The sequence below is a fragment of the Penicillium hispanicum genome (genome assembly GCF_028827665.1).
Source record: "Penicillium hispanicum strain IBT 35686 chromosome Unknown utg000003l_segment0_segment0, whole genome shotgun sequence".
Classification (NCBI taxonomy): domain Eukaryota; kingdom Fungi; phylum Ascomycota; class Eurotiomycetes; order Eurotiales; family Aspergillaceae; genus Penicillium; species Penicillium hispanicum.
Genome location: NW_026623195.1, coordinates 1805876 through 1826303, shown reverse-complemented (window position 1 = coordinate 1826303; position 20428 = coordinate 1805876). Strand labels below are relative to the sequence as shown.

The window sequence follows — 20428 nt, the reverse complement described above, 5'->3', positions numbered from 1 at the left end:
ACAGTGGAAGAAGCCTCGTCAAAAGTCTAACAAATATGTAAAAGCCGAAGAGGTCACTGAGAGGATAACGTAAGCGCCAATGGACCTCCGGGGTTCGAATGTTACCAAAGTAGGATGGAGAGAACCGCTAGTAGCTGAGTAGTAACCTTAGAACTTCATTTGCACAGCTACTGAATTTTTTTCAACTATCGCGGAGAATGGGGAAAATCTCCCGATAATCAGCCGCCTTTTGATTAGAACGCAGCGCCAATGACAAGACCACGCTTTATCTACAAGAAGATAGAAAATAAAAGATCCAAAGTACATATCCAAGCGGAAGCCTCACACTGTTCTATATGTAGATGGAAGAGAGACATCGGCTCGTCTTATGAAGATTTCTCTTGAGAGGAGGACTGGCTCTCAGTTTTGCCAGTTTCCGCTGTGTCTCCAGCGTCATTCGATGGGGCAATCCCCTCGCTCTTCTTCTCTGCTTCGCTGCTCGGCTTTGCTAATGACGAGACGACAGAGCCTGGGCGAGAAGTCTCGGTCTCTTTAGCGGCATCGGGGAAGATATCAGTGAAGAGATCTGGCAGGAAGCGACCGAGACGCTTGCGGGTCTCAAGCCACATTTCTTCTTTGCTCGGGTCTTGAGATGGGGGTACGAGGTAGCCGCCATCAGCCATGACTAGAAGAATATTCTTTAAGCTTTCGGGTATCGCCTCCTCCTGTTTTGCAGCAAGTTAGGTGACAGATGCTATATAATAAGGGATAAGTCGAAAGACTCACGAGACTATCACTCTGTCCGCTATTCATCATCCGGTCGAGGATATCCAGAATCTGAAGCCAAAGAGGAAGCATACCCTCTCGGTTCGGAAGCTGATCAAGGAAGCGCAAGAATATCTTGCAAACCAAGGTCGCTGCTTGGACGCGAGTCTCACTCATGCCGAGAGGATCTGAGTGGTATACTTCAGGCTTGAGAAGGCGCAGAACAAGAGGAAAGAGAACCTCATCGAAAATGGCAGTCCACTCCTGGTCATCGTTGGAAATCAGCTCCGCAGACAGGAGAGATCGTTGCAGAGTCGATATGGCATGATGTCGAATATCACGACAGGGATTGGTGCATTGGCTTGTGAGAGATTGGAAGATAGGGGACCAATAGGCCGCCCAGGCTGGTGATTACAAACGTGTTAGACGAGGAGCTGACAACGTCGAGCAATATAGACACGAAACGGGGACCAACCTTCACGCTCTTCAAGATGAGACTGTTTGATAAGCGCGGGAACACGCCCAGTCAAGTGATAGATCAATCCGATCGCCTTGATGCCGCGAGTGACAACTTTGTTCTCACTATTGAGATGTTAGCGTTCTGCTCAAACTCAATCCTAAATAATGCCATACGTAGACTTGGGCTGTTTGACTCCCTTAGTTCGTCGAGCGTTTGAGTCTCTTTGCCGCTCATCAATCGATCCTACATGTCCTGCGCTGACAAAGTCGTTTGCAAGAGTAACAGCAGCCTCGTAATTGTCAGCCGTCACAATATCAGGCATGGATTCAACAATGCTTCGAAGCAGCTCGAATACCAAGGGAGCAGCTTCTTCGTGCTGGTGTAGTCTTTGCAGGATTGACCAGAAGTCTGGAGAGATGGTAAGTTCGTTTCTCAGGCGACCCGTGTGGGCCAAGCACCGCGAGAGGCCTTTGACTGTTGGGACAGCAACCGTATCCAAAATGTCTTGATCATATCCAGAGATGGCATGAAGCACGACAGGAACCCGCATGAAGTGTTGGTCCTATATCGATATCAGTCAGTACTCCCGAGCCACATCTTCTGAGGAATCCATACATGGCTTAGTCGGAGCAGATTGAGCAGATAGGAAACGATGCGAGATACGGTGAGCGGGTGGAGGTTTTTGGCATCTCGCACCAGGGCTTGCAGTGTTGTCGCAAGCATCTCGCCGAGATTTTCAAGGGCGTTCTCATCGCGAAGCGTGAGAACAGTTGCTAACTCCAATATGAAAATCATCGAGGGGTCATATTTAGGCTGGTTGGGGTCAACTCTGGGGCCTGACGACCGAGATACAGGGCTTGGTCGTTCTGGCTTTACAACGATGACGGCCGGAGCGTTGTCTTCTGGAAGTTGAGACAGTAGAGTTTCAACAAGGGGTCTTAGCGAAGAGAGAGGCAATGATCTCCAGAAATGTCAGCGGGGCAAACGAAAGCTCTCAGTTGCCTGGGCTACTTACTTGATATTGGTCAAAATTTCGGGAATGGAGCAGGCGGTCACGCAGTCCACAGTGCAAAGAGTGTTGTCAAGTTCTTCATCAGAGGGCTCAGGGGGGTCATCGGCCGCGTAGCTCGAGAGGTAGGAAGTGAATGCAGATAACAGTCCAGTTTCATTATTGCGTCCATCTCGATCGACGACCTGCGACGGTGGCTGAAGAGGGATTGGCGATACATTCAGCTCGGCTGTGAGTTCAGAGTCAAAAGGCGGAATGAGGGAGTTGATGAACAAGTTGCTGAGGATTTGAATAACGTGTTCCCAGCCTTGCTTGGGCGTGGACTCGTTGCCCAGTAGGACTCGGAACAGTACGACAGTAGCCAGTTGCGCTCGGAAATCTCTTCCAAATTTCACGGCTAGTTCGCTCACCATCACGCTCTTTTTGCCTGCCTGTACCTCTGTATTTAGCACGGTGCTTGGTGGCTTGCTAGTGGCCAAGGTACTGATTGATGCAAGTGACGATACGATACGATCAAAGGCATCCGTCAGGCCGTAGCGAGCCGCGATTTGAGCGCATTGATCAAATCCGTTGACAACGCGAGAATAGACTGCATCGTCTGAAGCGGACATGAAAACATAGGAAAGAGTAGCAACCACAGGTTTCCAAGTGGCTTCGAACATTTCCGCATCATAGACGTTGGTTTCGCCCACCACCATATCGCCGGCAGTAGACGATTTCAGAAGCATCTCTTTCCAGGCATAATCAAATGCGTGCTTATTCTCATGCTCATCGGGCAAGATGATTTCGTTTTCCTTGATGGAGTCGTATATCTCCTGAAGAAACTCATCTGTGAAGTCACCGCCTCCGTTGACACCTCTCAAGTTTCGCGCGAACGCAGGGAAAGACATGCGATTTTGCGACTTCACGTTCGGGTTATAGAGTTCTGTATTGAGCATGATGATGGCGTAGGTCAGAATGTAAAGGGCGTCCTTATCTGCAACCCCTTCTGGTTTCGCTTTCTCTGTATAGTGCTCTGAAAAGGTCGTCACGATTCGTTCAATTAGAGGGGACTCGCCAGGCAAGCGGAATGAACTGAGAAGTTCTCGAAGCGCTTCTACCACGTTCCTCCCGGAAAAGTCGAGGAGATCCACGAATGCGCCCAGCAATTCTTCATTGTCTCGTTTCGAAATGAAGTCCCCGAGTACCTTCTTCGACAAACGACCGGTTCCCTTCAGAAAACGAGCAACCAAGACAGGATTTTTAGGATCCTCGATAATGCCATGTCCGGCGAGATAGGCAATCCCGGCCTTGGGGTCTTCGTTGAACATTTGGGCGCCTTTGATAATGATTCTCTTCGTTTTTCGTTGACTTCTCAAACGCTCCTGTGGGGGATAGTCTCCTTGTTTCGGCTCATCATCCAGACGGTCGTAAATGAATTGTACGTAACCTAGAAGAGCGTCAAGGCATAGTGGAGGCACATTCGTTGTACTCCACGTTGCGGAGTCCGGGAATGCGTTGCGAGATAGCAAGCCAATCATGTCCTCACATAGATCACCTCGATCCACTTCACAGTCATAGTTGACGAATAGCTCAACCATGAAGCTAGGAACCCGCGACAAAACTCCAATGCTTTCAACCATCGCTTCCCGTGCTTCCGGATTTCGCGAGCCACCCTCCAATCCCAGCTTCTGACGATCCTTTACTGGGACTGGTGTTGACCTTCCACTATTTGCTTGTGATGAAGGCTGCTTGACCAGCTTCGGTGTTTGAGGTACGCCCTCGTAGAGAGATGGGTCGATGCCGGGTTCTCGTGGAATCTCGACACGAGGATGGAGACAAGCGACAAGGTATGACAGATAGAGTTCTTGCTGTAACTTCAGCACGGGGCGACATGTCGACAGCAGGGTTCCAGCGACTCGGAGAGAGCCCGTGAGAATGGCCAATTGCTCTGAACGCACCAACTGGAAGAGATATCGGCAGAGATCATCCTTAGCCAAGGTCGCCAGACTAGGATGGTGGGCGATTGATGGCCCCGCCACTTCTAAAGCAACATCGATAATGCGAAGAGCCATGACCCGCATGGTATCTGTGTGTTGGCGGTTATGAGGATCTAGGAGATCGATCAAGACGCGGAACAGCTCTCTGATTGATGGTAAAGAGTACGGCCGAACCTCGCTATCGAAGTCATCCTGCGGGCTCGGTGGCGCAGCGGCCGCACCGCCATTACCTGCTTGCTCAGGCGTCCCTTCTCGGCTGGTACTATTCCGTTCAGTGGCTGCCGTATCTGAACTCATAGCAGACTTCTGCTGTGAAGTGACAGTGTCGCCATTCACAGATGGATCCATCTTCAGGCTGGATGTGTCATTTTTGACGGTGTCATCTCCGATAGAAGTCTGCGCTGCGGGCAGTTCGTCGAGGTGCGAGAGCCGCATGAAGATGACCTGGCACATATTGACCATGGCCATCTCAGCGGACCTCCGCAGTACCTCTGATAGACGGCCTTGACAGCACATGCTCAATCCTGTTTCCATCATCTCACAAACACTCTCGTCACCCAGGAGTTCTCCTTCCGGGCGCGAAAGCATGCCCTCCATCAACTTTAAAATCCGGAGTAAGACTATTTCGTCCGCCGAAGAGTCGCTGGCTTCAAATCGGCAGTGTGTAATAGCAGCTGACAGCAGCTGCATCGCCATGGAGAGTCGGGGCGAGTCCCGGTTGATGATGTTATAGGAGAAGAACTTGGTAATAGCGATCAAGGCCAGGGAGGTAATGGCTGCGGAAGTCGAGGAGGAGCGAACAACCTGGAGAAACGGATGGAGAAGGGCCGGCGTGTCGAAGGTCCGAATATCTTTACAACCCTTGAGGTCGCTGCGCAGACGGGTGAAGGCCGATATCAATGGGTTGTCCTGCATGCTCTTCCCCTTCTTCCCTCGCAATCCCCATCGATTGGCCAAGGCATGGTCCTCATCGGTGCGAATGGACTGTCCACTCTTCCGCGGACTAGGCGGCGCGGAGGTATCCCGCTCGTATACGCGGGACCCCCCATTGCCGCCCAGGATGGCGGAGACGGACGAGTGCGCCCAGCGGGCATGCTTCCGCATGGACGAGGTGACGGTGATACACTCGGTGGTCACCAAAGCCACGGGGTCTATTGCAATGGGGAGAGGGTCCGACATGGTGGATTCGAGCATCTCGAGCGGGAGATGCGCTCTGTGGTGTCACCGTAGAATCGGAGAACAAACAGCTGGTCTCTCGATGGACTGTTGCTTGCCTGTTTGGGGCTAGCGTGTTCCTCGTCCACTCACCGCCTTCGTCAGGGGTTATTACAGTATATTACTGGATGACTCAGGAATCTTTGCTGTCGGCATATCATGTACATATATACTGGGCTGTATTGTGGTATGGGAAGGTATACCCCTCACCATATTGTAGACATCGTCGATGTTGACAGTGGACTGCTACGGCCGTTGAATTCGCATAAGAAAAAGCTCAACTAAGATCTACAGGTGTTTTTTATTCAAAGAGGGCCCAATGATTTAATTGACCTCCCTCATTGGCCAAATTGGACCACTGGGTATGGGACATCCTTTTGTTTGTACAGCGGGTCTACCTATATATATCGGCGAGGGCTAGATCCATCTTGACCGGGCTAAGTTTGACACCCTAGATCACTTATAATTGCTTTGTTTCAGGAACCAATATTCCCCCGTCGAACTAACGCTTTATTGGGCGATGAGCTAGCAGGCAGACCGATAGCATTGTCTTTAGATTATATATGAACACTTCCCCCGGCGAGTTTCGTTTGTTAATCTGACTCGACTGCATGCATCTACTCTGTGATGCGCTGCTGCTATGTATTGCACCTAGCTTCAAGTCGCATAAGGCCTAGTCTAATCTACTGTAGCAACGGAGATATCTAGCTCATATGCTTGGCTTCGACCAATTCCCAACCTCGATGTGACTTGTCAGACGGACCTTGCATGTTGGGGAGAGCAACGGTTGTGTTGACCGCGTTGGCCGGCCAAACATAAACACAGCTCCACCACCGGAGCCCCCCAGGCGCTAAGACCGCCCCCAGTTATCGCGCTATCGCGCGAGGCCCGGCGGTATCATATCCCCCGCGCCCAAAACACTCGCTTGACTTACGCCTCTTTCGCCCTGTCGCATCCCCTCCATACGCTCGCATGGCAATTTTGAGTTCCCTCCGTCTGATATCTACTGTATGGAGGGGGACGACGACCGTTGCGACCGCCGCTCGACCCTACACTGTCTCCTCTCCGATGGACTGTTGACACCCTCGCTCGCTACGATTACCCTTCCTTAAACCCCGTCCTTTGCCTTCCACCTCGTCGCTCTTTCTGGAAATAACTCCTCCTGCCCCTCACTTTTCTCCGCCCGGAGTTGCGCTCACTTGTATCAGGCAAGTGCAGCGGAGGCCGCCATGGCTGCCAACATGAGTGCGCCCAGTACGGCGCTATCGGACCTGCCACTCGAACAACTCAGTCTCTACCACACAGTCGATCCCTCTCTTTCCTCTGTTTTTATCTTTTACGGCCCCGTTGCCACCGCCAATGCTACCGTGAGCAGTTCGCGCATCCAGGCGCATATCTTCACACCAGCCGGGTGCCAAAGCTATCCTCGCGTTACTATCTCACCTGCTGCACCCCTGTATGCAGCGGTCAATCATCTACCACGCGAGAAACAAGGCGATGAAGTATGTCGTGGACTGGCTGTCAGCATGTTGAAGTATTTCTCTGAGTTGTCGGAGCCACTGAAGAACCGTCTGGTAGAGACGTCCCGTATGGTCCGTCAAGGAGGAAAGCCGCCGAAGCTTTTTGACGAGATGCATGCTGCAGACCTGGCCAATCGAATGACTAGGGTGGAGAAGCCATCGGAAATTGTACGGGACATTCGCAGTGCGTACCAGGAGCGCAAGATTCCCTGGATTGACATCGATGTTGTCCTGCCAACGGGCACCATCGAAGTGCCCCAAAGACGCGAAAGTGCTGGGTCCGAGATTGAAGAACCAGAGAATATTCAATATGGGCCCTACACACCTCTTATTCTGGCATTGGGGGATCCTATGTTTCTGCCAACATCGCGCCTTAAACGCGCGCCCTCACAACCGACCAACGTCAGCAAGTCCAGGGTATTTGCGCGAAACCAGAAAGAGGCCCTGCGTCTCACCATGTGTGAGCTTGTGGACACTGAGGAGAGATATGTTGCGAAGTTGTATTCCCTCGTCCATGACGTTGCAGATGAATTTCGGCGGAAAGCTCAAGCGCGAGGGCCATCGAGCACCAGCCCTGACGAGGCAGATCTGGAGGCACTGTTTCCGCCGTGCTTGAATGAGATTCTGGAGGTCAATCTTGGCTTCTTAGATCTCATCCGCCGTGTACTGGAGGAGACAGAGAAAGATGCACTCGAAGATATCAGCCAGGATACCGAACTCCCTTCATCTACCCCATACCGCGGCATGTCACGGGAGAATAGAGATGCAATTGGTGCCGTCGCGTTTGCGAAAGCATTGCTAGAATGGCTACCGCGATTTTCACAGCCTTATGCAGAATACATGCGGGCTCACACCGGGTTTATGCAGACCCTCAACTCCTTCATGAGGGACAAAAACTCTAGCTTCTCGAGGCGGGTTTATGAGACTGGTGAACAGAGACTTCGGTCTTTGTTGATGGAACCAGTGCAGAGACTTCCTCGTTACAGCCTCTTGATCGATACTATGACGGGCAGCTTACCATTGGTACACCCTGCGGTGCGCCCTTTACTGAAAGCTAGAGATGTCGTGAAAGACATTTGCGCCCTGGATAACTCTTCGCCATCGAGCCATGCTCAAAGCCTCCGGCGCTTGAGAGAACTGGTCGATGGCTGGCCCTCCAAAGTGTTTCCAGAAGGACGCTTGATCACGGCTGTTGATGTCAATGAGGTCTCACCCCCGTACCAGCTGGATTTCAAAGCTACGAACTCTGGGGCTGGGATCATCCTTCTCTACAAGAACTGCCTCGTGCTACTCGCGAAACCAGCTGAAACCCGGACCACAGCGCGTGGTGTGTTGGCTGACATCGATAATGCAGCCTCAGCGACCAATGACACATCTATGTCTCTACCATCTTCAGAACTTCAGGTTATTGAGGTCCTGGAGCTTCATACCGTGCGCTGCATGCAATCGGCTTGTGGGCGGCTTCTCTTTATTTTGCCGGCTTCATCAAAGTCTGGCTCTGCCGCTGGGGATAGCAGCACTGATTTTCTTGCATTAGAGCCAACTGCAATGTATGAAGGAAGGGCCAATCGCTTGATAGAAGAAATCACGAAAGCGAAAATCGAAGGCCGGTTCTCCGAATCAGAGCGAGAAGGGGGCAAATGGTCTTTGCGAAGTCCTGGTGGTGTTGCAGGGAGCTCGAGTATCTTGGCTTGCGTGTGCGAAAACGAACAGAGTGCGGCTCTCACTCGCGTTCAGTCATCTCCAATGCGTCTCATATTTGATAAACCCAAGTCAACATCGACCCAAATGTTGCAAAACACCAACTTGGATGTTGTCATTTCCATATCTCCACCCAACGGCGACCAATACCGAATGGACGTGGACTCCGTAATTGGTGTCACGTCCACAGACCTGGTTTCACCGGACACCTTTGTCCCTACTCTTTCAAGACGATGTAAGTACCCCGTGCCTGATATCATAGCCGCTGTCTGACGTTGATCCGAATAGTGCAAAATCTACTTTCACCTCTACACAGCCCTCGAAATCCAAATCTGACGAAGCCTCTGGTGCATTCAAATTTTGAAATTCTACGATACATTGCAAGCAGCTTGGTCACGCAAGTCAAGTCTTCACGAGGATTCCGACCGCCATCGCCCACCAAATTCATCTCAAATCTCTTGGGTGGTAGTCGGGAGAATGCTCCTACATTGAAAACACCAAACTCGGCCACTCTGATGGGCGAATTCCCGAAGATTCCACCACCAAGAGGAAACCTCACACGGTCGAACACTCTGCCATCCCAATTCCCTGCCAAAGAAGTTGGAAAAGACAAGGAAAAGGACGAGACGCCGAACAAAATTTCTGTTGTTGGTACGCCGGCAACTAGAGAGGGTCAGCTTGGATTGCTGGAACAAACTTTTGCGGCGTATGTGCTTTCTCTTCAGTCACGAAGCGGCAACATACTGGGGCGTATGCTTCGAGCCAGAGAGAACGCTCATCGTACTCCTGTCAATGAGCTCTACAATGTTCTTCTCGAAGATCCTAGTAAGCTTCAAGCCGCTGCAGAAGTACCGGTTGACACATTATTTGTCGCTTTTGAGACATTTATGAAAAATGCCTGGAAGAACAGCATGGGGCCCGTGCTGGAGGCGTCATCGTTGAAAATGCTTCAGAGCCAATTTGACACGATGTTCCCACGCGACTTTGATGATCAGTTCAGGAAATTTTTGGCGGACACCAGTCCGCAGAACCGTCGTGCCTTGGCTGCCATCATTCGGTTGCTCGCTGAGCTGTTGGATGCCTCCGGCAATGATGGGGACCGAGGAGCCTTGACAATGGCCTTTGCCGAGGTTCTGACAGAGGAAGGTGACCCTGTGCAGCACGTCTCTCTCTTGGATCGACTGGTGGATGACTTTGATCATCTCTTTGAAGAATTTATCCCTGGCGGTGCCTCAGTTGAAGGCACTCTGACTTGTGACCAGAGCAAGACTTCACAAACAAACACTGGATCTGTGGGCTCCAATAGCTCCTCATTCCGAAAACGCCTTGGGTTCAGCCTCCACAAAGATAGCACGAAGAGCGAGGGTGAGAGTAAGGTGGCCGCGATTCTTCGAACCTTGAGCAAAAGACAAAGCCCAGCGGATTCGGAACCAAATACACCTAAAGGATCTCTGATACGCTCCAAGTCAACTGATGTGGATGCTCGTCTGGGCTTGCTTCGGCCTGCATCGCGCGACCGTCCTTATGGATTTGCTTCCGAGGAGCAAATATCAAGGCCTGGTACCGGCCATGAACAGCCGCCATCTTTGTCCTCTATTCGAGGAATATCGCAAGATGGTATGATTAGGGTTCGCAGAAAGAGGAGAAGTTCCTTGTCAGACCTTCGCCCTCCAACGGCATCTTCGGATACATCTCAAGTCTCTTCAGGTCATTCATTGCGCCCAGTGACTCCATCCAGTCGTCCGCGCGCCGATTTCTCCACACCCACCAGTCAGCCTAGACCCCAAAGCAGTTATGTGGCACAATCTCCCTCCAGGGGGACATCTCCGGCTAAAGGAGGCTCTCCTGCTCGTCTAGGGTCGCCTATCCGGAGGATGTCACCGACACGCCCATCTACTCCAAGCAGGAAAGAAAATATTGATCCTAAGCTGCCGCAGACAGAACGGGCAACCAAGACGAAAAGTGACATTCCAGAGTCGCCTACTCAGGAAACCAAGAGAAGATCCCGCGCTACCAGCATTCCTCAGAGGACTGGCGGACTTCGAGAGAGACCAACAGTTAATGGCTCTGACAGCAAACGCCCGCAGTCTTCCTCATCATCCCAGAAGCCTCAGAAATTGCGGATGCAAAGCCCGCAGAAGGTGAGCTGATATCTCTAAGCCATTGCGTCAATATCCCGACTGACTGTTTTCATTAGCTTCGTGATCGCGTTCAAACGGAGAAGAGGGCACAAGCTACCGCCCAAGTCGGACTGCGCGACGAAATATTTGCTCTTGGCGATGAATTAAGCGCCCTCAAACTGACGCCGAAGAAGCAATCTGGTATGGAGCCAAGCGCTGGCCCTACCGATAACCAGCCCCCCTCAGAAGTCCACAGCTCCGTCGAAGGTCGCTTCCGAAGGCTTGAAGAGCGGTTTGACCAGCTCAGTGGAGAATACAATAGCCGCACTTCTGCGCTGGAGAGGGACCTAGAGTCATCTCTAATTGTGAGCGAGAAGCGTGCCAAGAAGCTGGACGAGCTATACCGAGAAGCTAGCGCCGAGAATGAAGCACTTTATGATCGGTTCAATTCGGAGCTCAGCAAGATCGCCAAGGATGTGCGCAACGGAAGTGGCGAGGATGCCCTCAGATTTCAACTTACGAATGCATTAGACGAGATTGGTCGACTGAAGAAAGAGAATTTCCGACTGAAGAGAGAGGTTGGTGGCCTCCGAGCCCAGCAGGCTGCTGTTGCTCTCTTAAAAGCGAGTGAGCAGTGATCAGCCGACATACCCCGACACTCCTTACCACCTGACACCCCATCACTTTCCATTTCCCTTATTTCTTGTCCAGTGATACTACGCACATACATCTCCTTTGTTACGTTTCCTATCTGCAAGTGTTAATAGGGAGCTTCTATTCTGTACTCACTCGACCGTCTCTTACTCTTCTTGTCACTTTCCACGCTCGCAAGCACAGATGGATTTGAATCATGCATAGCCCCGGAGATCAAGTTTGCAAGGCTTGTTTTGTTTTAGAATTTGTTGTGTACAATATCTGCTTCGACTTCGATCGGACCGTCCATCAGGCGCAATGCCTCAGTGTCAACCATTTTGTACATCCATTCCCATTCGAACTTCCACAACCGGCCCTCATAATAGATTTCCACCTCATTAGCCTTGAATGCCCCCTGTGAACTGATCGACAATGGGAAACCCAAAGATGGTAATGCTAGAAACTGTGAAGCTTCATTTTCAACCAATTCACCACCTTCACCCATGCCACCCCGTATCAGCACAGGGATAGTAAAACGTGTTGAGCCCGGGGCTTCGACAGAAAGCAATTTCCGTATCCGGGGCAGAAGGGCTGCTAAAGCGGGTTGTCTCAATCCTGATTCCAGTCCTTTGCGAATTTTCTGAAGATCGGACTGTTCGAATGGCCGAATGATAAAGGGGATTGCTTTGATATCTTTGAGCTTTGTTGACTCGATTGGATGTTCTTTGCTGAGAGTTAAGGAGAGCCGGAACCAGTACCGATCATCCCATAGTATCCACGGAGAGACAGAAGGAGCAAGTAGTTTGTTCGGATGATTTAGGCGTGAAGTAGGCATGGGAATTTCGACATGCGTGACTGGAGATCGATTCTTCATGAATGGTTGACGCGACAACATCCATATCTTGTTTTCGATGGGTGGCAATGTTCTTTCACCCTCGGCCACGGACGAGTGGTTTGAATCCAGAGGTTGGAACATGACGCCGCCAAGCGTAAATGCTTTTCTCTCGTCGCCGTTTTCATGGCTTTTCTCAAATATTCGAGAAGTGAACGGCTCAAAACTGCGCAGTGGAAAGTGATTCCCGGGAAAAGGCGATACCATTTCTGTCATGCGGCGAAGAGTGAGACTCTGGATTTGCCGGATTCGCTCTGCGGAGATCGCAGATAGTGGGGGATCCCCAGAGCCAGAAAAGCCCAAGATAGAAACAACCATTGTCCCTGTTTTTGGATTGAATTCAAGGACACGACACCTGGATTGAAGAAGCTGATTGGAAAGTTCCGTTGACACTTGCAGCAGATCTTGACTTGAGCGGATGAGGGAGAGCACCCGGGGTGCTTGTAATGCCCGAGGGAGAGTATTGGACGCAAGCATGCTGCGAATGGCATTGCGCGGTGTCAAAGTCGGATCGAAATTAGTTGGATCCGAGACGTAGGGGATGTTGCTTTCGTGACAAGTGGCTAGGAGACGGGCCTTTGGAAAGCCGAGGAGTGGCCGACATAGGAATATTCCTCCAGATGCCAATGTCGAATCCGTGTGAATATAACTTGATGGACCAGCTGAGGCGGCCTTTTCGCCATGGGCATCAAGAGCAGCCTTATTCTGCCTTGACAAGAGTCGTATTGACGTCCCGCTCTCAGAGACCCCAAAAAGGCCATGGCATTCTGGGATCCGAGCTATTTGTGGAATTCCCCCAAGCCCCGAAAGCCGGGCTCCAGTTGCTAGCCGCCAGAGGGCTGTCTCAATCGAGTCGTCCTGATGATGGCCCATGAGCAAAGCCTCAATCCCTCTATCTCGACAGGCAGTGCCAAGGGCCTGATAGCGTAGCCGGCGAGCATGAGTTTCAAAGGCAGATGGCATTGGAGCTGGTTTATTGATTTTTGCAGCATAATTGTAGTTGTTTGAAAATGGAGACCAGTCCAGCTCCAAGATCTTGGTGTTGATACCTGCTTGCCATTAGGACGGAGGTAGACAACTTTGCCGCAGGAGATCGACACGTAGAATTTCCACGATATACAGAAAAACAGAGACGAGCTACATACCCATTTTTGAAAGCCAGCCAGCCACCAGGTGCGCCTCATCACTGCTCTCTACACGTGCACGATGATCCACTACGAATGCGGTGACCGAGATGGCGCCGGCGAGGGCAGGGTGAGCTACCTCAAGTTGCTGGCAGAGGTGCGCCAGAGCCATCGAGTCGGCCCCACCACTAACTGCGAGGCCTGCAAATGTCGGTCAGCGATCATGATCCAGAGATGTCTTTGTCTGTTTGGCGTAATAGGGTCGGCCTTACCGAGCCTTGAAGGTAATTGTGGCAGTCCATCTTTTGAGTACCCTTGGGAATACGGGGAGATTGTTCGTCTACCTTGCCATGCCTGCCGGAAATGCTCAACAAATAGCGACAGCGAGATCGAATTCTTGCTGGCCATGGCGGAGGCGCGGTCGAAGATCAGTTGCGGCCGATTGATAGGCGGCCGGCGAATTGGTTTCCCCGAGAGACATGACCCGCTTCGGCGTTTCCATTTTGGGCGACCGCTTGGTTTCCGATTCGTAACGTTTCTGAGTTGTTTCCTCTTCCCCATTCCTGGTCTGATCGCATATGATATAGCTGTCTCAGTGATCCATGTGGCGATGCCTGATCTATCCTCCGATGAGGCTTCCACTGGTCTTGCCTGGCCACCTGGTCCCAATGTTCAGTCTCAGGCCACCTGCGCATGACGAACAACACCGCGAGGCCTGATATCCATCGGATGACCTTGGTGCTTCGCCTCCCATGATGTGCACAGCCATGCCGTGATATTGAACCCTTACCGCACTTTGGCCTACTCCCATGGGATTGTTTGAGCGGAGCAACAATGTATGACGGTGCGGACGCCTGAAAAGGTCCGAATATAGATTCCTTCGGTGCTAAGAAGAAGACCCAGAGATACTCAAGTATAAAGGAGGAGCCTCAGCCCTAGTTCAGCAAAATATTCCTGAGACTACAGCTATTGCAACCTTGGAAAACATCAAAGACAGACCAAGTCACCATCAACATGCAATTCTCTACTGCCGCCCTCATCGCCGCCTCCATCTCCATGGCCGCTGCCTGGAACGTCACCGGATTCAGCGACAGCAAGTGCACCAACCCTACTGGCTTTGCCATTGGGGAACAGGACAGCATTGGCTGTGTCTGGATGAACAAGCCCGCCACTGCCCTCCTTGTCGAGAACCTGTCCGGCAATCTGAAATTCCACGCCGGCAGCGGAACCGACTGCGATGATTTCATAGTATTCGGTGGGAACGGCTGCTACACCCAGGAGCAAGATTTCCAGTCTTTTACCGTTTTTTAGAGTATGTCCGAGCTTTGAACTCACATGTTCCCTTCCAGGGCTTTGTTCACTGACCGTGTGGAAACCAGAAGCACAAGTGAAGAATGATAGGACTATATGTTCAAGTACGGGGTAGGCCATTAGGACAATTTGTTGCATCACATCCCACTTCCATGTTAGGTCCAAAAGAGTCCTTTGCTTAGACTCGTGTGATTCAATATCCATTCATATCTGCCAGAGGACACCTTGTCGTCCCTCGATGCGTCCAGAGAGATCCTCCACATAAACTGTCTTTGTTCCGATACTCTCCACTCCATCAATCATTCGGTCTATATGAATTGTCTCAAACTTACCTTCCTTCTGATGATCGGGCTGGTCTTGTGGAAGATCGCATCGAGCTCTTCAAGTCCTTTAATAAGAACAAAGATCATTTTGCCCAGACATCCAATGATTTCACTGTGACGCGCCCCTCTTCCGAGGGATACTAATGAAAGTCTTTCATCCTGACCGGGAAAGAGAAGAAATGGGGTGGCTTCCAGCGCATCTTGCTCATTCTGGGCCACTTGAAAGGTAGGGCACAATGTCATGCTTCAACTTTTCACCTGGGAGAATTGATAGTACGTATGCAGTTGCACTACAGAGAAGCAAGAAAGAAGACAGAAATCGGACAGACGCAAGATACTCTGGCTAGTCGCTAGGAACTTCTTTATAGTCCCGTCCTGTGTCCGCGAGCTCCGGGATACGCGAAGTAGACACCGGCGCATTGAGTTCGGCCGTTCGGCACTGCTGACTTCCAGGTAGAGACTGTCCCATTTGGAACTGACCCAAAGAGATCTTCATATGACGCCATCCGTGACATTCCCACAGGGCCCAGATTATCATTGCAATGACGAGAACACCAAGCGGGACGCTCATGCCCGCCTCCACGGCTATACATGACGATGACTGCTCTAGGCCGGAGGAGTTCCTGACACCGTTTTTCTCAAGGAATGCAACACCAGGTATAATTGTGCCTTGTGGTAACTCAAAGGGCTTCTCGTATCTACAGCTAGGCTGTCCATTGTCTGCTATGACGGCGCCGCAGCAGTATTGAGTACCGGAGTAGTTATAAGCAATGTTCATGATGGGTAGCCTGGTGTTGCGTCTATAGTTTGCTGTTCAACAGAGAAGTCAGTCTTAATTTGTTTCCTGGAACCTGTTTTCTCTTTGAATTTCCGCAAAATGGACGAAAACGACGACACCTACAGCATGGCGCATAACCATCTGATCCCCATTTTGTGCGGCTGTCATAGCATCCCCAAGTGAGATAAATATCGACACTGGAAGACGTAGGCGTGTAATATTGGGTGAGAGTCGTCCAGTCAGAGGCGACGGGCGTAGAAATCGATACACGGCCAATCCAGCCAGCCCAGGTTCCATAAGTGAATCCCAGCAAGCAAAGCAGTGTTTTATAGATTATGACCGGCCTGGCGGCGACATTAAATAGAACCTTTGGGAAACTAGCTCAGGTGCATGAGAGACCGAACATGATTTGAATCGAGCCAATCAAAAATCGTGATCTGTTGTCCTGTCCATCTCTATCTCAGGTACGTCGACTACCCTAACCAGACTGGTAGCAACCCGAAGCGAGCGTGGCGCATGAGTTCGCTAGCGCAGACCTGGACGTCAGAATTCGCAGGCATAGTCGGTGATCGGAGAGATTAAGCGGGCTAGACCTGAATCATTTCAAATAGGATCTTGAGAATTATTCCACCGGCTCATTGTCTCACAAGGTTGGTGTTATTGCCAGGTCATCAAGAACATCACCTCCGGAGAGATGCAGATATATTCAGAGAATATGTTTGCAAATGATCTCCGATCTACGCACCAAGTGTACGCGCCACAGAGGCCAAAGAGAGTTCCAATATGGTACATGCGCGGATACCTCGAAAGACAAATTGCACATGGGAATAGGTATAGGAGCAAAAGGGAAACCAGAAAGCATCTCCATATATACACATTTCCGTGCACCTGTTCAATGGAAAAAATGTCCACACAGCTATCATCGCTAGCAAAGTAAATCAAGCCACACAAATTGCCAAAACAACGAAAGATGTATATATAGTCAACAAGGGGCGTAGCAAAATGCTCAATGAATACTATCAGGTAGCGACTGATCCCGCAACTGACCCAGAGTTGGTCATGGAGTGGATGCTGCTCGGAGGAGCGGTACCTGGGATTGCGCCACCTGGGGTTGCGCCAGCCTCGCCGTTGGGAGTAGAGGGCCCATTCTCAGAGGGATGGTTTTCATGTTCATCGGTCAAGGATTGAGGCGGTTTGATATCTTTCTTGCCGTTAGCTTTGTAGTAGAGAACCATGTCTCCCGATGTGCGCCACAGGTGCGTGCGGATCGTAGATAATGTCATGTTCGGCGGGCACTGAATCTTCTGACAGTAAAGCTCGAGATATTCTTCAGGGGGCATGGTATCGGCCTCGGGCTCATCGGGATTAGGAGGATCGATGCGCTCAGCCACGTAGGCAAGAATCTTCTTGGCTCGAAGCATGCGGTTGGCATTAAGCCGAGAGCTATTGTTGATTCCATTCGTGTTGGCGGGTGGGCCGCCGTTGGCAGTTGCCCTAGAAGATTGTCCACGTTAGTCTCAGAAGAGGGTCTGGTCGACGGGGAACTTACACTTCAGGCTTGGCCACTGGCGGCAAAGAGTCGTCGTAAGGCTTCAAGATGAAGGCAATCTTGGCCTGTTCCTTGAAGGGAATTTGGTTCTGAATGGACTAGTCAGGCTTGAATCTTCACAACTGTATGGATAACACCACGCACCTTCAGAAGCAGCTCACCAAGCCAATGAGGAATCGACTTCTCGAGTCGCTCAATCTCCTGACCAATACTGCCTACGCTACCCCGGAAGAGGTCGGAAGCAACGGCAGTGTCTCCAGTCTCTTCTTGGATAAAGACTGCGGTCCGCGAGGGAATATTGAGCCGTGGCGTTTCGCTTTCCGCGCTAGGGGTGATGGCCGTCACCAGATCCCGGCCCGGATTGGCAGAGAGAAATTCCTCGTACTCATCACGAATCCGGTCAATCACACCACTAATATTGGCTTCATATACCTTTTCCTCTTTGACGGATGTGTTTTCCGATTCCTCGATCTTCTCTTCGAGAATTTGAGGCTTCGCGTCTGTTGATGTTCGACCTAGCTTCTTGGGAAAATCCATGCGGAACTTCTTTCCAAATAAAGATGAACCTTTTTTACGCTCCTCCTTGTCAGGCTCTGCCGGCGACTGGGGGAGACCCGAATTTGAGGCCGCATCTGAAGGGGACATAGGTTGCTTCTCAGTGTCAAGCGCAGGAAGCCTCGACGAGAAATAGTCACTCGATTTGTCCGGGAAAGAGGACGGTCCGCCTTCGGGAATGGCATGCGTTGATCCAGGGACGTCGGGGGTCTCTACATCGAGTGCCGGGAATGGCGAAACACTACTTTGCATAGATGTGCTGAGGTAGTTAACCGACGACGGCGTGCCCTGGTTGATGCCGAACCCTGCTATACTGGGACTTGCTGAGAAATCCATGCCAGGGCGCAAGGTAGTCGAGGAATCATGCGATATGGGAATCCCGACGCTTCGAGGAATATCATCTCCAGGAACGGGGATGCTCACTGAGGTCTGTCTGGCAAGCTCTTCCGCTTTAGCCACGGCGGAATCACGATATTCGTTGTCACGTCGAATTTCCTCATCGACCAACGGTGCAAAGAGCCAACGCAAGATCCATTTGCCAAGGTTGACTACAAGCCGTAAGCATCCAAATGGAAGTCGAAAAGATTAATGGAAATGTCTCGGACACGCACTTCGTTGGTCCTCTCGAAACAGCGAGAGGTCATCTTCTGATAAATCGACCTCATCTGCATAGACCTCGGCATCAAAGCAGCGGTTGGGTTCCAAGATAACGGACAATCGGCCTGTACGCACATCGATTGTACACCAATGTGAAATGCTCTCGGAGGTATTGATCTCAGTTGCTACATCATCGATGTGGCGCTTGCCAAATTCTTGAATGGGAATGCACTGGATTGATTGTCAGTGGAGACTGGAATGCGGCGGAAAGGCTGCAGGCCGCCCTCGTTCCATGAATTGACCCACCTTAAGCAAATCCCATAGAACAACTTCACCTGCAGAGTCCTGTGTGAGGGTTCGCTTTCGGTCATTCAGCATCAAGCATTTAATCAGCCCATGTTGGCCCTCAATTGATTCTTCTGGTAGAGAATGGACCGGAATTGTAAGGCCAATGTCGGCTTCTAAATCGGCCTCTGGAGAGCTTTTTCCAGATGCCGAATGCGTCCCCAGTAAATTGGATGTTGCTGATAATTGCAAGGCCGCACTGAATGGAATCTTCGTGGATTTCTCCTCTGGCGAGTTGGTCGGGACAGCAGCTGTCGAGTCAATGGTGCGGATTGGATCGGGAGGAGATCCGATACCTAGTGTAGTATCGACATTCCTCCAGCGATTGATGCTTGATTTGGGTGTAGCTGTCCAGATGAAGTCACCAGCGGCAACGACCTTTACGACGCCCTCGTGTTCCTGCAGGGCTGCAACGCAAGTGCCTTGCTCCACGTCGGGTGAACCGCGCGTGTCGGTTTTAGCCACCAGGCCGGAGCGATCGCTGGAGTAAAAGACCGACAGATCCGGTTGGTCGGAATAAAGTGACCAAACGCTGTCGTTGTGCATAGTAAGGGTGTTCATGCAGCGACCTGCCGTAAGCGACCAAATCTTGATAGTCTGGTCCGACGACGCTGTCATGATTGTATCCCCAGACTGGTTAATCAGGATGTCCCGAACATTATCCGTATGGCCCACGAACTTCGTCACCAACTTCCCGGACTTGGGATCCCAGACGCGAACAACATTCTCCGGTCCGCCACTGGCGAGAACTGACGAGACCGCGCCCAGTGCGTAGATAGAACCTTTCTCAGTCGTATCATCGTCACAGGCGTCGATATTCAAGATCTCACCGCCACCATTCAAATCCCAGAGGTAGAGCTTATGATCGAGGCCACCCGACGCAACCCAGCTCGCATAGCCGCCGGGACTTGCCAATGCTTTGACATAATCGGCGTGCTTTCCGATGCGTTCCGGAACTTCGGTAGATTCGGAGTGTGGGCGCCAGAGTCGCACAGTTGTATCGGACGAGGCGGAGACAAGCGCAGAGTTATCTTCGGTTAAGACAATGTCGTTAATCCAGTGGCTGTGTGCCTGGACTTGCGTTTTGAAACGAGTCGGACCGGGGATGCGATTGGTATTGGAGAAAGGGTTCGACGAAGGGGGCGAGTTGAGAGAGCAATCAAGGTCCCAAGAACAAATGACCCCGTCACGGCCTGCAGAATACCTGCCAAGCAAGACGCCACATTAGTAGCTGTGCAACGCACGTGGAAGAGGAACAGTCTGGGCCCGACAACAGGTACAATGTTGCAGCCAAGCCTAGATGTCACCTCCTTGCGGGGAGTGGCTTACAGGATGGAGTTCTGAGGGTCAACTGTTAGGCCATTGACTCCCAGCCGGTGCCCACCGGGGCCATCAGGCAGAGGCAGCACTGGAAGGTGTCAGCGTCGCGGTGCAGGAAAATATCGCCAAATGGCCGGGGAGCACCAACCGTAGGTGACCCTCTGGTGGCTCAGTTTCCGCGCCATACATGCAGTTGAGGAGGTGGAAAAGGGAATTGCGGAGGCGCGATGCGGAGCTTATCTGCCTCAATCGA

General features: G+C 51.4%; 6 protein-coding genes across 6 annotated transcripts; 2 read left to right on the top strand and 4 right to left on the bottom strand.

Moving 5' to 3' along the window:
- Window positions 1–365: 365 nt before the first annotated feature.
- N7459_003101 (uncharacterized protein) lies at window positions 366–5386 on the bottom strand (the record flags this gene model as incomplete). Its single annotated transcript, XM_056942285.1, has 6 exons — window positions 366–704; window positions 766–1148; window positions 1220–1326; window positions 1378–1766; window positions 1820–2165; window positions 2220–5386. The coding sequence occupies 6 exons, from the start codon at window positions 5384–5386 to the stop codon at window positions 366–368; spliced, it is 4731 nt and encodes a 1576-aa protein (XP_056802168.1).
- Window positions 5387–6636: 1250 nt separating this feature from the next.
- N7459_003100 (putative Rho guanyl nucleotide exchange factor) lies at window positions 6637–11386 on the top strand (the record flags this gene model as incomplete). The annotated part of the gene is made up of 3 exons (XM_056942284.1): window positions 6637–8863; window positions 8917–10769; window positions 10826–11386. 3 exons carry the CDS (start codon window positions 6637–6639, stop codon window positions 11384–11386), a joined length of 4641 nt encoding a protein of 1546 aa, XP_056802167.1.
- A 254-nt stretch (window positions 11387–11640) lies between these two features.
- Window positions 11641–13805, bottom strand: N7459_003099 (tRNA lysidine(34) synthetase; the record flags this gene model as incomplete). Its single annotated transcript, XM_056942283.1, has 3 exons — window positions 11641–13322; window positions 13419–13598; window positions 13670–13805. 3 exons carry the CDS (start codon window positions 13803–13805, stop codon window positions 11641–11643), a joined length of 1998 nt encoding a protein of 665 aa, XP_056802166.1.
- Window positions 13806–14411: 606 nt separating this feature from the next.
- N7459_003098 (uncharacterized protein) lies at window positions 14412–14708 on the top strand (the record flags this gene model as incomplete). The annotated part of the gene is made up of 1 exon (XM_056942282.1): window positions 14412–14708. The coding sequence occupies one exon, from the start codon at window positions 14412–14414 to the stop codon at window positions 14706–14708; it is 297 nt and encodes a 98-aa protein (XP_056802165.1).
- A 666-nt stretch (window positions 14709–15374) lies between these two features.
- On the bottom strand, window positions 15375–15809 carry N7459_003097 (uncharacterized protein; the record flags this gene model as incomplete). The annotated part of the gene is made up of 1 exon (XM_056942281.1): window positions 15375–15809. The coding sequence occupies one exon, from the start codon at window positions 15807–15809 to the stop codon at window positions 15375–15377; it is 435 nt and encodes a 144-aa protein (XP_056802164.1).
- A 1019-nt stretch (window positions 15810–16828) lies between these two features.
- Window positions 16829–20360, bottom strand: N7459_003096 (WD repeat protein; the record flags this gene model as incomplete). The annotated part of the gene is made up of 7 exons (XM_056942280.1): window positions 16829–17303; window positions 17359–17447; window positions 17503–18461; window positions 18525–18741; window positions 18817–20059; window positions 20185–20263; window positions 20324–20360. The coding sequence occupies 7 exons, from the start codon at window positions 20358–20360 to the stop codon at window positions 16829–16831; spliced, it is 3099 nt and encodes a 1032-aa protein (XP_056802163.1).
- Window positions 20361–20428: the final 68 nt, after the last annotated feature.